General features: G+C 48.7%; 1 protein-coding gene across 2 annotated transcripts in view; it reads left to right on the top strand.

Annotated features, from left to right (window-relative positions):
• Positions 1 to 13,672, top strand: part of LOC141078210 (nuclear pore complex protein Nup160-like) — a 28,994-nt gene extending 15,322 nt beyond the window's left edge. The window contains exons 1-5 of one of the 2 annotated variants that reach the window (XM_073565009.1): positions 8,541 to 8,597; positions 11,065 to 11,160; positions 11,239 to 11,333; positions 13,002 to 13,103; positions 13,500 to 13,672. In XM_073565009.1, coding sequence (XP_073421110.1) covers positions 8,559 to 8,597; positions 11,065 to 11,160; positions 11,239 to 11,333; positions 13,002 to 13,103; positions 13,500 to 13,602 — 435 coding nt within the window. In that variant the 5' untranslated portion in view covers positions 8,541 to 8,558 and the 3' untranslated portion in view covers positions 13,603 to 13,672. Of the gene's footprint in view, positions 1 to 8,540; positions 8,598 to 11,064; positions 11,161 to 11,238; positions 11,334 to 13,001; positions 13,104 to 13,499 lie in introns of those variants that run through there. The other variant, XM_073565010.1, reaches the window with a different exon arrangement.
• The last annotated feature ends 2,890 nt before the right edge of the window (positions 13,673 to 16,562 follow it).

The raw sequence follows: 16,562 nt of genomic DNA, 5'->3' as shown, positions 1-16,562 counted from the left end.
GTTCACACACCTGGGCAGGTAAATACACATACGAGTTAAAATGCAGCATTGCTAGTCTGCGTTAAATATATTGGAATGAGCAAAGCTGCAGGCCATGAATCAGGAAACCATTTTTTTTCAAGATAAAATTGTGCAAATAGTTTAAAACAAAGTATGTGATTTTCTCAAAACACAACACTCAAAACCCAACCCCAATGAAAGTCCATGGGGAATACAAGTCAGCATTGAGTGGATGAATGTAATCTGCTCCATTAAAAGTTATTACACTAGGCCTTTGAATGACTATACTAGGCCGTGGTATTTCAAATATGAGTATACTAGGCCTTGGGGCTAGTAGTATAGTAATATGTGAAATACCACGGCCTAGTATAGTCATACCAAGGCCTACTGTAATAACTCGATTTTTAACAACTAGCATCTTGTTTCACCAAAAACAAACTGGTGAAACTAGAAAGAAACTTATTTTTTAGACAAGTTTCAACAGTTTGTTTTTCATGAAACCAGATTCTATTTTGTAAAACTAGAGTTATTACACTAGGCCTTGGAATGACTATACTAGGCCGTGGTATTTCAAATATGAGTATACTAGGCCTTGGGGCTAGTAGTATATGTGAAATACCACGGCCTAGTATAGTCATACCAAGGCCTACTGTAATAACTCGATTTTTAACAACTAGCATCTTGTTTCACCAAAAACAAACTGGTGAAACTAGAAAGAAACTTATTTTTTAGACAAGTTTCAACAGTTTGTTTTTCATGAAACCAGATTCTATTTTGTAAAACTAGAGTTATTACACTAGGCCTTGGAATGACTATACTAGGCCGTGGTATTTCAAATATGAGTATACTAGGCCTTGGGGCTAGTAGTATATGTGAAATACCACGGCCTAGTATAGTCATACCAAGGCCTACTGTAATAACTCGATTTTTAACAACTAGCATTTTAAACAACTAGCATCTTGTTTCACCAAAAACAAAGTGGTGAAACTAGAAAGAAACTTTATTTTTTAGACAAGTTTCAACAATTTGTTTTTCATGAAACCAGATTCTATTTGGTAAAACTAGAGTTATTACACTAGGCCTTTGAATGACTATACTAGTCCATGTTATTTCACATATGACTATACTAGCCCTTGGGTTGGTTTTTAACATGTATTTACCCATCAGTGTGTGTGAGCGGCGCAAACAACATTAATGAAACTTATTAATGGTGAACCACAAATGTAAATTTATTTTTTCTCACAAAAAAAAAATTTAAAAATTATTTTTTACGGCGTTTGGGGGCAGATGGTTTCAATTTGGGGGTGTGCAGGGAATATGCAACACTTGCAGTTGAAGACGGTGTTTGAGGGGAAGGGGCAACAAAACTTGTGGGGGAAGGTAGTCCAGTTAAGGGAATTAAACTTGGAACACTTGTAGGAGAGGAAATCTGTTCAGTTACATTAGTTGTAATGGCATGTCGCCGTAGGCTTGTGTGCCTGGACCGACTTTGGCCCAATGCCCGCCTTGATTGATTTCGCCTTGAAGTAGGGGCAAATATGGAATGTAGGTCCCCCGTCTGCTGGTATGGCTGCTGCTGCTGAGGTGGCGGCTGCTGCTGCAGAGGTTGCGGCTGCTGCTGAGGTGGCGGCTGCTGCTGAGGTGGCGGCTGCTGCTGAGGTGGCAGCTGTTGCTGAGGTGGTTGCTGCTGCTGAGGTAGTTGCTGCTGCTGCTGAGGTGGCGGCTGCTGCTGAGGTGGTTGCTGCTGCTGCTGAGGTGGCGGCTGCTGCTGAGGTGGCTGCTGCTGCTGAGGTGGCGGCTGCTGAGTTGGCTGCTGCTGCTGAGGTGGCTGATGCTGCTCTTCTTGGTCAGTGCTCGTCCTTGCAGGAGGACTGGTGGCGGCAGTGATGGCCCAGGTTTGCAGAGTGGTGGTGGCAGGGCTACTACATGTTGTTGTAGCGGCAGGGCTGTTCCATGTTTGCCTAGTGGTGGCTGAGCTCCACGCATGCATGGGATTGGCGGTGGTGCTCCAGACAGGAGCAGCGCTTGCCATGGTGGTGTCGGTGAAGTGACCAGCTGCACTCAGACTTGTGGTGGTGTAACGGTGGGTGTCCAGCCTTTGAAGAGAGGTGTCCGTGCAGTGGTATGCAGCACAAGTCGGTAGTGAGGTGAAGCGAGTCAATGGTGGCACAGGTGGAAAGGACACCACTGACTGCTGACCGTACCGATTATGCTGCATAGCCTGCAAGAAAGCATTGTTGCAGGCCTGCAGCACATTCAGCTGTTGATCAGGACTAAGGTGTTCCGCCATGCCCTTTTCAATCTTACTAAAAAAATGGTGTGCTGGTCTGTTGAGGTCGGCCTCCAGACGGTCAAGGCGCTGTTCTACAGAATTGAAGCGGTGTTCAAAGTGGTTAAAACCACGTTCCATCAGTGCAAAACCGCTTTCAACTCTGTCGGACAGTGACTTGAGGCTGGAATTAAATGTCTCGCTCAAATGCATAAACTCGGGCAAGACATTCCTGTCCAAGGCCCTCTGCCGCTGGCGGGTAGTGCCCGCATAACCAGTGGCAGAGACCTGGGACAGGGGAACACCTGATGGCCCAGCTTCCTGGTCACCAGCTGTGTGTGTGTGGGACCTGCAAGGTGCTTCCTGGCTGTCGGATGGCTGGGACGGGTCAGAGGACGTCCGACGAAGGACCGCTCCAGGGCCAGGTTGCAGGGTGCTGCTCCAGGTGCTGTGGAAGAAAGGAAAATCATTACTACCATGCCTTTACAAGAAGCATCAGCTGTGGATTAGAAAAACACAGATTAATAAAAATAAAAACCCAAAATGTATAATACTTACGATCTTGTGGCAAGGACCGGTCTTAGGAACTGCAACGCGTGATAGTGACGGTATCTAGTTCTGGTCCTTGACGCAGATCCACTGCGAACCTGGCCCTCAGCACGAACATCACTGTTGAAGCGGTCCTTGATCGAACGCCAACGTGTTCGGACTTTGTCCACTGTTGATAAAAAAAAACAGTGCCGTCAAGTACAACAGTCACTGCTTCACAATTTAGCAATACAATACTCAAAGCAGTCACTGTACACCCCGATGACACTGTTGGGTTTCCTGCTAGAATACACCTAGCACGAAACCCAACAGTGCCGTCAAGGACAACAGTCACTGCGGCACAATGTAGCAATACAATACTCAAAGCAGTCACTGTAGACCACGATGACACTGTTGGGTTTCCTGCTAGAATACGCCTAGCACGAAACCCAACAGTGCCGTCAAGGACAACAGTCACTGCGGCACAATGTAGCAATACAATACTCAAAGCAGTCACTGTAGACCACGATGACACTGTTGGGTTTCCTGCTAGAATACGCCTAGCACGAAACCCAACAGTGCCGTCAAGGACAACAGTCACTGCGGCACAATGTAGCAATACAATACTCAAAGCAGTCACTGTAGACCACGATGACACTGTTGGGTTTCCTGCTAGAATACGCCTAGCACGAAACCCAACAGTGCCGTCAAGGACAACAGTCACTGCGGCACAATGTAGCAATACAATACTCAAAGCAGTCACTGTAGACCACGATGACACTGTTGGGTTTCCTGCTAGAATACGCCTAGCACGAAACCCAACAGTGCCGTCAAGGACAACAGTCACTGCGGCACAATGTAGCAATACAATACTCAAAGCAGTCACTGTAGACCACGATGACACTGTTGGGTTTCCTGCTAGAATACGCCTAGCACGAAACCCAACAGTGCCGTCAAGGACAACAGTCACTGCGGCACAATGTAGCAATACAATACTCAAAGCAGTCACTGTAGACCACGATGACACTGTTGGGTTTCCTGCTAGAATACGCCTAGCACGAAACCCAACAGTGCCGTCAAGGACAACAGTCACTGCGGCACAATGTAGCAATACAATACTCAAAGCAGTCACTGTAGACCACGATGACACTGTTGGGTTTCCTGCTAGAATACGCCTAGCACGAAACCCAACAGTGCCGTCAAGGACAACAGTCACTGCGGCACAATGTAGCAATACAATACTCAAAGCAGTCACTGTAGACCCCGATGACACTGTTGGGTTTCCTGCTAGAATACGCCTAGCACGAAACCCAACAGTGCCGTCAAGGACAACAGTCACTGCGGCACAATGTAGCAATACAATACTCAAAGCAGTCACTGTAGACCACGATGACACTGTTGGGTTTCCTGCTAGAATACGCCTAGCACGAAACCCAACAGTGCCGTCAAGGACAACAGTCACTGCGGCACAATACAGAGCAGGGAAATACTCACTAAACGCCTTTTTGGCGGATGCTGTGGCGCTGTCCCAGCCATCCATCAACGCTGCGGCCACCTCATTCCATAGCCGCCGTGTCACCACATTGTCCTTGTACAGCCGGTCACGGCTGTCCCACAACGGCGAACGCTCCTGGACCAGGCTGATGAGCTGCTCATTATCCAGGTAGACGTCTTCATCCCGTTGTGGAACCTAGACAAAACACATTCATTAGAATAATCAAATTTAAATTGACTAAAAAGTTACAAAAAAAGAAAAAAAAAAAAGAGTAAAAATAGAAGATAAAAAAAAAAAAAAAACATTACAAATCATTTGATACTTACATTACGTATCACCACCGGGACTTGGCTTCGCTGCTCCTGCTGTTCGCCCTCACTATTCCCGTCCGCAGATGATGATGACGATGTCTGAAAGTTGAAAAAAACGTAAGAGATTTGGAGAAGCAGCAGATATACTTACCAGATGCACGAAAATAATCACCTCACGGTCTGCTTGCGCCAATTCCTGCCGCGATGGGGAATACTCCGATTCTGAAGACATACTGCATGTAAAAATAATAAAAATCATTAGTACATACATAATTTAAAAGGACAGGCATATAATGTAATATACTCACATTCTTCGCTGATATAATGGGTTCTTGGTTGAATGTCTGCTCTTCAATCTGTCTAGTGTAGTAGTGGCAGAGTTTTGGCAGGCACCTCCTTTATATAGCCTTTTTTTTTTGGACTTTAGAAGATTCTAACTAGGATAAAAAGTGGACACCACCCAAAAAACGCTGCGCTAAAAAAGCGCATACCTGCGCATGCCAGTGCGCACGTATGCGCATCCATAGGCTATAATGGCCATTTTTAGCGCAAAACGTGCGCATACGTGCGCATGCGATTTTTTCAAGGGCCAAAAAATGCAACATGCAGCGTCTGGAAAATACCAACGCACACCCCAAAAAAACGCAGCGCATGAAAATCGCATACATGCGCTTACAAGTGCGCAGGTATGCGCACCCATGTTAAATATAGGGGAAAAATCGCATGCGCACGTATGCGTTTTTTTCCAGCGCTAAAAAACGCAAATGTGAAACCAGCCTAAGACGCACTTTTTTCCCCAAAAATTTTGGGGGAAAGTGGGGGGTGCGTCTTATGGTCGCAATGCACGGTACCTGGTCCGGTGGTGGCAGCGGGCGAGGCTCTGCGGTGTGGTGGTGGCAGCGGGCGGCGCTCTGCGGTGCAGTGGTGGCAGCGGGCTGTGCTCCGGTGCAGGGGCGGCGGCTCCGCCGGCGTTTCTTCGCAGCCCGAAGGCCCCCCCGCACACACCCTTGCTGGGCGCCGCCATGTTGCGGTGGCCTCCGGGAGCATGGACGCCGGCAAGATGGCCGCCGGTCCGGGGACGGCGCATGCGCAGCTTCAGATCTCGTCCCGAGATCTCGGGGGACGAGATCTCGTTGCCGAGATTTGAATCTCGTCCCCCGAGATCTCGGCACGAGATCTGAAGCTGCGCATGCGCCGTCCCCGGACCGGCGGCCATCTTGCCGGCGTCCGTGCTCCCGGAGGCCACCGCAACATGGCGGCGCCTAGCAAGGGTGTGTGCGGGGGGCCTCCGGGCTGCGAAGAAACGCCGGCGGAGCCGTCGCCCTTGCACCGGAGCACAGCCCGCTGCCACCACCGCACCGCAGAGCGCCGCCCGCTGCCACCACCGCAGAGCCCAGCTGCCCCAGCATAGCTGCCCCTGCCCCAGCACAGAGCCGCCGCCACCGCACGAGCCTGGACCACTGAATGGCCCTGTGACTACTTCTCCACCTGTGCCGGATCCCTTCCCGGGTAAGCTGAATTCGGACTGTAAGACGGACCCCCATTTGACACATTATTATTTTTTTCCCTATTTTCCTTCTGAAAATTGGGGTGCGTCTTATGGTCCGGTACGTCTTATAGTCCGAAAAATACGGTACTTTGTAATGGATATTAACCCCCTCGTGATTTATGGTAGTGTTTGCCACCTGCCTATGCATGTCTATGAGTGATTATAGAAGGTGAGAATTTTGCCCATTCCCTTTTTCCCTTTAGCTTGGCATTCTGGTTTTAATGAATTTTGCTAATAAAATTTATATTTTTGAGATCAACATTGAGCCTTGTAATCATCATTTTTTTGTATATGTCTATGCCGGAATATGGGCTCACAAACAGGTGATAGCATGTCTGGTGTCGGCAACGCTGAACTTTAGAAGTTAATGGAAGAGTTTATCATCCTGTACCTGCCTTATGCCCTTAAACTAATTTAACATGATGTATTCAGGGCTGCAACCCATGTGTTCAGAGTTAACATCACCGTAGTATGAATAGTTCATTGGAGGCCGCTGATAGCATTGGTCATCACGCTGTTGTGGTGGTGGTGACAGTGGTGGTTGTGAAGGCGGCAATGGTGGTGGACGCCTTGCCCGCACACTCTATGTGGCCCCCATAACAATGTCTGCTAATGGTAATGGTGCAATCGGGGAAGGGTCCTCGAATTCAGACAATATAGCATTCACAGTTGTCATGAACTTTGTCTGCCTTTCCACTGACAGTAACCGAGCCTTGCTGGCTATGCTGGCACCAAAGAAATCTAAGTGATCTTCCCTTGAAGATTTGTTGATGAGATCGATGGTGTCATTTACCCTTTTAGTTGTCTCATTCATTTTTTTGGGGGGTTTGGGTTTGCTTTTTTTGGGCAGTGGCTCGGTTAATGACAACGGATTGGCAGCTCTTTCAGTGTTTGGGGCAGGAGTATTTTGGGGCTCAGAAGAAGATGCCGTCGCTGAAGATGACGCAGCCGATGCTACACCAGAAGTAGATGGAGAGTCAGGTCCACACAATGAAGACCCATCCATGGAATCAGTGGATCCTGCGGGCTCTTGGCTAGCATCTTCATCAGGAGGCGAAATGTTTCCATCAGTGCTGTGATAAAAAAAGAAAACCAAGTCTTCAGTAATAATTCAAATTTTAGGCATTATTACTACATTCAAATTATATCTAACAAATCACCTCCTCAAAGTCCTGCTGGTTAGCAAGAAACACAAATCATCATAGAGACAGAATTTGATTTTGGACGGTGATGACCCACTTGTACCAATCTTGGTTTGGATTTTTTGAAATCTATCTAGCACCGATCTCCAACGTTGCTTCACATCATGAGCTAAAATTAAAAATCACAACACATTATGATCCTTGCAATACGTTTTAAAGTGAATGGTCGATCTGTTTAAACAACATACCAAAAATTACTTACTAATTTTCTGCTGCAGGGCACCGGTGTACCCATCAAAATCTGGATAAAGCTGACGGCAGATTCTGGTCCAACACACATCCCTTGTATATTTATCTTTGTAGGCCTCATCGGCCAGGTCCCAGATAGCTGGAATATCCCTTATCTATAATGGATAACAATATGTTATTAACATCTTCATATTTAGTTTGTTAGCATACAGAAAATGAAATTAAAAAATTTAAACTGTGCAGGCCGTAAGTACGCCGACCGCCATATCTAAATAACCTATTGATACCAGGACACCCACCTCCGTCAGACTGTAGCTTGCCTGCTGCCTGCCACCATGCCCCCCCCACCGCTGGACCTGCTGCCGCTGACCCCCCTCACCGCCACCTGTACTCACACACATATATATATATATATATATATATATATATATATATACACACACACTTCCCTCCCGATGCGTAAGCATCGGGAACACCCCTAGTTTATATATATATATATATATATATATATATATAGAGAGACATACACATCTCTATATGTTATGTATACACAGCTCCGAAAAATAAAGGGAACACAAATAACACATCCTATATGTAAATGAATGAAATATTCTAATTGAATATTTTTGTGGGTACAAGGTTGATTGTGCTGTCAATGTAATCACATAATAAAAATCATCAATGGATATCCAATTTTTGAACCAATGGAGGCCTGGATTTGAAGACACATAAAAATTTAAAATTGAAAAAAGTAAAAATGAAGCTTAGTATTGAGCGTGGCCTCCACGTGCCTGTATGACCTCCCGACAATGCCTGGCCGCGAGTATTTGTTTTGCAGTTTAGTTCTGTAGTGGGCGTGTCAGGGGGGTGGCAGTGTTTGTGAGCTGCAGTGCTGATTGGTTTACCACGGCAGTGAGGGCGGTGCATTTATGAGCGCGCTCACATCCAGATCCTGGAGCAGGCTGGGAAAGTTGCGCGTAGATTCGCAGAAGGTAGAAGGCGGCGGCGCGCATTCATGAGCGCGCATTTTTACCGGACGCGGCGCATTTCACAGGTGCAGCGTCTGCGCTTTTCACAGGTGCTGGGCTTGCTTTTCACGGGTGCAGCGTCTGCACATTTCACAAGTGCTGGACTCGCCTTTCACGGGTGCAGCATCTGCGCATTTCACAGGTGCTGGGCGCGCTTTTCACGGGTGCAGCGTCTGCGCATTTCACAAGTGCTGGACTCGCCTTTCACGGGTGCAGCATCTGCGCATTTCACAGGTGCAGCGTCTGCGCTTTTCACAGGTGCTGGGCTTGCTTTTCACGGGTGCAGCGTCTGCGCATTTCACAAGTGCTGGACTCGCCTTTCACGGGTGCAGCGTCTGCGCTTTTCACGGGTGCAGCGTCTGCGCATTTCACAAGTGCTGGACTCGCCTTTCACGGGTGCAGCATCTGCGCATTTCACAGGTGCTGGGCGCGCTTTTCACCGGTGCAGCGTCTGCATTTCACAGGTGCTGGGCTCGCTTTTCACCGGTGCAGCGTCTGCACATTTCACAGGTGTTGGGCGCGCTTTTCACCGGTGCAGCGTCTGCGCATTTCACAGGTGCTGGACTCGCCTTTCACAGGTGCAGCGTCTGCGCATTTCACAGGTGCTGGGAACGCTTTTCACCGGTGCAGTGTCTGCATTTCACAGGTGCTGGGCGCGCTTTTCACCGGTGCAGCGTCTGCGCTTTTCACAGGTGCTGGGCGCGCTTTTCACGGATGCAGCGTCTGCGCATTTCACAAGTGCTGTACTCGCCTGTCACGGGTGCTGCGTCTGCGCATTTCACAATTGCTGGACTCGCCTTTCATAGGTGCAGTGTCTGCGCATTTCACAATTGCTGGACTCGCCTTTCATAGGTGCAGCGTCTGCGCATTTCACAAGTGCTGGACTCGCCTTTCACGGGTGCAGCGTTTGCGCATTTCACAGGTGCTGGGCGCGCTTTTCACCGGTGCAGCATCTGCGCATTTCACAGGTGCTGGACTCGCCTTTCACAGGTGCAGCGTCTGCGCATTTCACAGGTGCTGGGCGCGCTTTTCATCGCTGCAGCGTCTGCGCATTTCACATGTGCTGGGTGCGCTTTTCACCGGTGCAGAGTCTGCGCATTTCACAGGTGCTGGGCGCGCTTTTCACAGGTGCAGCGTCTGCGCTTTTCACAGGTGCTGGGCGCGCTGTGCAGCGTCTGCGAATTTCACAGGTGCTGGGCGCGCTTTTCACTGGTGCAGCGTCTGCGCATTTCACAGGTGCTGGGCGCTCTTTTCACTGGTGCAGTGTCTGCATTTCACAGGTGCTGGGTGCGCTTTTCACAGGTGCAGCATCTGCGTACTTCACAGGTGCTGGGCTCGCCTTTCACAGGTTCAGCGTCTGCGCTTTTCACCGGTGCTGGGTGCGCTTTTCACCGGTGCAGCATCTGCGCATTTCACAGGTGCTGGGCGCGCTTTTCACCGGTGCAGCATCTGCGCATTTCACAAGTGCATTTCACAAGTGCTGGGCTCACTTTTCACAGGTGCAGCGTCTGCGCATTTCACAGGTGCTGGACTCGCCTTTCACAGGTGCAGCGTCTGCGCTTTTCACAGGTGCTGGGGTCGCTCTTCACGGGTGCAGCGTCTGCGCATTTCACAAGTGCTGGACTCGCCTTTCACGGGTGCAGCGTCTGCGCATTTCACAAGTGCTGGACTCGCCTTTCATGGGTGCAGCGTCTGCGCATTTCACAGGTGCTGGGTGCGCTTTTCACCGGTGCAGCGTCTGCATTTCACAGGTGCTGGGCTCGCTTTTCACCGGTGCAGCGTCTGCGCATTTCACTGGTGCTGGGCGCATATTTCACTGGTGCTGGGCGCATATTTCACTGGTGCTGGGCGCATATTTCACTGGTGCTGGGCGCGTTTGACAGGTGCTGGGCGCGCATTTCACAGGTGCAGCGTCTCCGCACATTTCTGCCTCTCCGCCGCTTGCCACTCTGCCATATGATCCATATTCTACCTATAGTAAGCTGTTGCCATTATTCCCAGGTGATGTGTGTCCACGCATTGCGGAGCACGCATGTCTGCCTCTCGGTGCACATTTAGGGTGTGTGCACACGTTGCGGATTCTGCTGCGGACTTGGCCCTGCGGATCCGCAACAGTTTCTGCTGTGTTGTACAGTACCATATAAGTCTTTGGAAAATGAAAAACGCACTGCATACGTTACGTATTTTTCCGCGTCGATTTGCTGTGGTTTAAAATTTTCAGCATGTCACTTCTTTGTGCGGAATCCACAGCGGTTTCACACCTGCTCCATTACAGGTGTCAAACCGCAGGCTAATCCGCAGGTAAAACGCAGGTCATTTAACCTGCATTTTTAGCCAAATCTGCGTGCAAAAATCTGCACCACAATCTGCAACGTGAACCCTAAGGAGCAGAAGGCGCACATTCATGAGCGCGCATTTCTGTGTCTCCACCATTTGCCACTCTGCCGTATGATCCGTATTCTGCCTCTAGCAAGCTGTTGCCCTTATTCCCAGGTGCTGCGTCTCCTGGAAGTTGTGGGTTGGAAAGAGCTGCTGATTCAATTAGCCACATTGCCTATTTTGGAGACTGCGGACGACCTGAAAAGTCAGGTAATGCCTTGTACAAGCTCTCGTCTCTATGTATCTATGATATTTTTTGGTGAGTGACCAGATGTCTCCTGATTGTAGGCGACTTTGAGGACTCGTACCTTCAATTATCACCTGGATTTGGGACAGAACAGCCAGTTGTACGACGCTCTCGCACATATTCCCGAACATAGCAGGTGAGTCTGAGGTCCGCTGGCTCGTGGTGTGGGGCGGAGGTCTGATGGCTCATGGTGTGGGGTGCAACACTGAGCGTGGTGTGGGGTGCAGGGCTGACAGCTCGTGGTGTGGGGCGGAGATGTGAACATTGTGCCTGAGCCTTAGACCCCAGCGTATGCTCCATACATGGTCAGATGGAGGATAGAAGCATCTCTTTCGTGTCTGTCTCTGATCTTGAGCCGCTCCGTACACCCGCTCCTCGCCTGTAACGTACATGCACCTCAGTGGTTGAGAATGTATTGATGGCACCACAGGAAATGGCAATGGGCAGAAACATCACTGATCCAACTTATTAAAGGGAACCTGTCACGTCGTTTTGGCTCTGTAAGCTGCGGCCACTGCCTTTCAGGGCTTACCTACAGCATTCTATAAGCCTGTAGATAAGCCCATGCTCTAACCTGAAACAGAAGAAAAGCAAGTTTCATTATACTCACCGGGGGGGGGGGGGGCAGGCAGGGTTGTGCACGGTGGGTGTCGTGATCCGGTGCCTCCCAACATCGTGCGATGACGTCCTCCTCCTTACTTCTACCTCGGCACAGGCGCACTGCGCTGCTCTGTTGAGGGCAGAGTAAAGTACTGCAGTGCGCAGGAGCGGGACATCTCTGACATTTCCTGGCGCCTGCGCAATGCAGTACTTTGCTGTGCCCTCAACAGGGCAAAGAAGTACGCTTGCGCAGGAGCTTCGACACGAAGCAAGGAAGAGGACGTTATCGCATGGAGATGGGAGGCGGTGGACCTGGACCTGCGACGCCCATCGGACCGAACTGCACCCGGGTGAGTATAATAAAACTTGTTTGTCTTCTCCTTCAGGTTTGATCTGGGGCTTATCTACAGCATCATAGAATACTGTAGATAAGCCCTGATAGCCGTAGGCTGCAGCTTACAGGGCCAAAACCATGTGACAGGTTCCCTTTAAACCTCACTTAGCCAGAGTAGGTCCCAGTTACACGCTGCGGTCAGGAGGGCAGGAATATTAGGGTCTGGTTGGTTCCTCACCCCCCCATGTAGCACCATTAATTCCCAAGCTTTACTGATGTCATTGCTGATCCTATCCGGGCACACTATCTACATTCCCTCGGGACATCGGGATGTCTGTGGAGTGTGAGAGAAAACAGAGAACATACAAACTGCTTGCAGGTGTTGTCCTTGTTGCGATTTGAATCCAGGACCTCAGTTCTGCAATGGTAACCACTGAGCCACTGCATGCTAGCCACTGAGCCACTTTGCTGCCCCAAAATCCACTTGTATACAAACTGAACAGTCTCATCTAATACTGTACATATGAGGCTAGCGTATTTGGATCAGGAGACCCCTAGCTGGTAAGGACCACGTGGGCTATAGGATGAAGGTCAGCGGTCTGGAATCCGGCATCAGATGGAGTTTGGAGACTCCAGATTGTTGATTGTATCACACAGCAGAAAAAAGCTTGTTTTACATTGTCCCTAATAACACATACATACATTATCTACATGAGGCACAATTGTAAAAGGGGTCGTACAGAATTTGGAAAACATTCTCTTTGGAGCTCATCTGTAGTATCTGACACAACCTGTAGACTAAGGAGGCACTGTTTTTAAAGGCAAGCTACCATGATTTTTAATCTTTTCCATCCTGTATACTTCTCACAGTGGCCTCTGTCCGCCTTGTCTCCTTTGGTTTGGATGCCGTATTCCTCCATCGATCACCTTCTGCAAGCGCTGGAAGAGAATAAAAGTCGGCTACACCAAGAGGTAAGAGCTGCAGTCACCGTCACACATGCGTGTGGTATTCGGGGGGCTTGGTATATGCTCCAATTATAGGACTTGTCCCCCATAAGTCGGTGCACATTCTGCCGCCACTTACCGGATGCCACGATAGGCCCCATTCTAAATCTGTGCTGCCTGGTGCTACTGGGATGATTGACATGTAAGGACGAGAACCGGAAAAGCCAAAGCTTGTCCTCCGCATGCGCCTGGACTCCCTGACCGTTAATAGCGCGCTTTCACATCACATGACCGTGGTGACTAATGGTGATGTCATGCATGGTGACATAATGCCACACTCATAAACTGTGATGTATTAGAGCCATGGCAGCCGGGCTCGGACCATGTGTGCGCCATTAATGTCTTCCTCCATTTCCTTTACAGCTGTGGGAGAAGCTCAGTGGCAAACTCAACTACTACTTTCAGAACTTGGGAGACTCCACGTCGCATCTGCTCATGCGCCGGAGAAGCTAGCGCCGCTCTGTGATTCATGGTTTTCCCTTTTATACCTGTGTGTAGTCATTTTTTGTATAATAAAATTTAATATTTTCTATGTTTTTGCAATCCGGAGTCACTGGTTTCTCGGTAATGGGCCGTGTCCTCAGCGTTAGATACCGTATATACTCGTGTATAAGCCAAGATTTTCAGCCCATTTTTTTGTGCTGAAAACGCCCCCCCCCCCCTCGGCTTATACACTAGTCATATACCTGGGGTTTGGCGGGGGAGGGGGAGCAGGGGTGGCACTCTCTGCAGCCCCCTCGCTTTTCCACTGTCTGCCTTCAGCGGTCATGTGGTACCGCTCATTAATCTCATGAATATGCGCATATTCCTGAGTGATAATGAGCGGTATCACGTGACCGCTGAAAGCAGGAAGGGAGAAAGTGGAGAAGCGAGGCTGCAGAGATGTTCCAGGACGGGTGAGTATAGCGATATTCACCTGTCCTCGTTCCCACGCTGCTCACCGCCGTCTGCCGCTTCCTGTGTCAGTGACTTTTAGGCTGCAGGGGGTGTGGTGACGTTCTTAGTGCGTGCCGCGCCCTTTGCTGGCTGAACAGTCACTGACAGAGGACGCGCAGACGGTGGTGAGCAGCAATGTACCGGGGGACAGGTGAATATCTCATGTGCTGGGTCCTGAGCAGGAGAGGTGAGTATGGCTTTTTTTTTTTTTTTTTTTTTTTTTTTTTTGGCAGCAGCAGCATATCCCCCATAATATATGGGGGCATATTCTATGTGGCAGCATATGGGGGCATATTCTATGGGGCAGCATATGGGGGCAGAATCTATGGAGCATCTTATGGGGCCATAACCTTTATGGAGCATTATATGCGGCATATTATTCTATAGAGCATCTTATGGGCCCATTATTAACCTTTGTGCAGCATTATATGGGGTGTATTTTGTATGGAGCATTATATGGGGCTCCTGATTCAATATGGATATTCAAAAAACATTGAACCTAATGATGATGTCTCAATTAATTTTACTTTTATTGCTATCTATGTTTATTTTTGTAATTTACCAGTAGCTGCTGCATTTTCCACCCTAGGCTTATACACGAGACAGTAAGTTTTCCCAGTTTTTTGTGGCAAAATTAGGGTGGTCAGCTTATACAGGAGTATATACGGTAAGTTACATCAAGTTTATAGGTTATAGTAATTAAAACGCTAGCAGACTCTGCCCTTCCCACTAAGCCCTGCCCACTTTTTAGAACTGTGTGATAACGGTGGGTCCAGCTGGCGTAGAGTAAGTAATGTATTCTTGTAGCTGTTAGCAGTAAATCTAAACATATCATTCTTGCATGAACACAACTGCCACGATATAAACACGAGCGGCTCGTGGTCCTCTTCCTCAAGCATCTCGTGTCCAGATGTCATTGGTACGGTCGACGCTGAGCTGCTGCTGCAGCAGCGTTGGAGGGGCTGCCATGGTGGGCATGAGCTTTCATCCCTTGAGCTGTTCTCTTTTTAAAGGGGTTGTCCAGGACTGTGATATTGACAGTCTCTCCTTAGAATAGGTCATCTGTGTGTGTGATCAATGGGGGGTACGACACCGGCACCTGCGGCTATTAGGTGTTGGCTGGAACTTGTCAATCCCTGAGCTGCACAGCTCCGCCGACAGACGTGCAGCACCCGACCGTGGACACAGCTCCAGTGACGCCGCTGTGCTGTGGGTGTCGGTGACTGAGCAGCTCCAGCCGACACCAGGGAAGACCTAAAAGCCAAGATGGCGGGTGTAACCAGTGCTAAACATGGGTTATTAATGTTAACCCCTTATTGACCACGCCAACTTTGAGCTTAATGACCAAGCCAATTTTTACATTTCTAACCACTGTCGCTTTTGAGGAGCTCTGGAGCTTCGATGGATCCCGCTGATTCTGAGATTGTTTTTGTGTGACATATTGTACTTAATGATAGTGTTAAATTTTGTTTGATATGCCTTGCGGTTATTTCTGAAACAAACCAGTAATTTGCCAATACATTTAGAAATTTTGCAATTATCCAAATTTGATTTTTTGTGCCCATATATCTGTAAAAAATGACCGGAATCATGTTCCCTGGATAGTTTCTAACGCTGGGGGCGCTACCCACTTATTTGTTAGGGCCTTTAAAGTCATGGTCAACCGCTTTAACGGGAAAGTGAGGAGTCAAAGTATTAGGCCGGGGTCACACTATCCGACGCAAAATACGGTCAGTATTTTGCATGCGTAATACGGATGAATGGCCCCTAAACAGTGCTCCGTATGTCATCCATAATCAAGGTGTGGTCGCGTATTTTGCGCTTGTAAGCATCCGTATGTAATCCTTATGGCATCCCTATGGCGATATTTTCTCGCAGGCTTGCAAAATGGACATATAATGGAGCCCTATGACAGGGTTTCTAAACAGAAACCAAAGAATAGATATAGACACATAGAATGCATATATATAGACACATAGAATGCATATATATATATCTATTCTTTCGTTTGTTTATTAAAACTGTCAGTGTGAGTTTACTGTATAGCACACTGAATTGCCGCCTTTGCTAAAAGACACCTGGTGCGTATTTCTCGCAATTCACATGTGTGTTCTGTGTGTAATCCGTATTTTTTGAGCACCCATAGACTTGCATTGGCGTATTACGGGCGTAGTACGCTGACAATCGCAGCATGCTGCGATTGGCACGGACCGTAGAATACGCCCGAGAAATATACGGCTGTTGGGAGCAAACCCATAGAGAATAATTTGTCCGTGTGTAATGCATGCTTTTAGCGCCTCTCACTCGGCCGTATTCCTCGCCAGTGTGACCCCGGCCTTATAGTGTCACCCCCACACCGCCCACTGCTGTAACCTTTCTAACTGGAGTTTCCAAGGTGTGTGGAGGCTGCGGCAGTCATCTGCCCCCTAATTACTTGTGGAGGCTCCCGGTGACGCTGCTGACTGACGTGTCACACATGAAACAGTGACC

The sequence above is a fragment of the Dendrobates tinctorius genome, unplaced genomic scaffold, assembly GCF_039654945.1.
Source record: "Dendrobates tinctorius isolate UK_male_01 unplaced genomic scaffold, ASM3965494v1 ptg000516l, whole genome shotgun sequence".
Classification (NCBI taxonomy): domain Eukaryota; kingdom Metazoa; phylum Chordata; class Amphibia; order Anura; family Dendrobatidae; genus Dendrobates; species Dendrobates tinctorius.
This window is presented reverse-complemented; position numbering and strand designations above follow the sequence as displayed.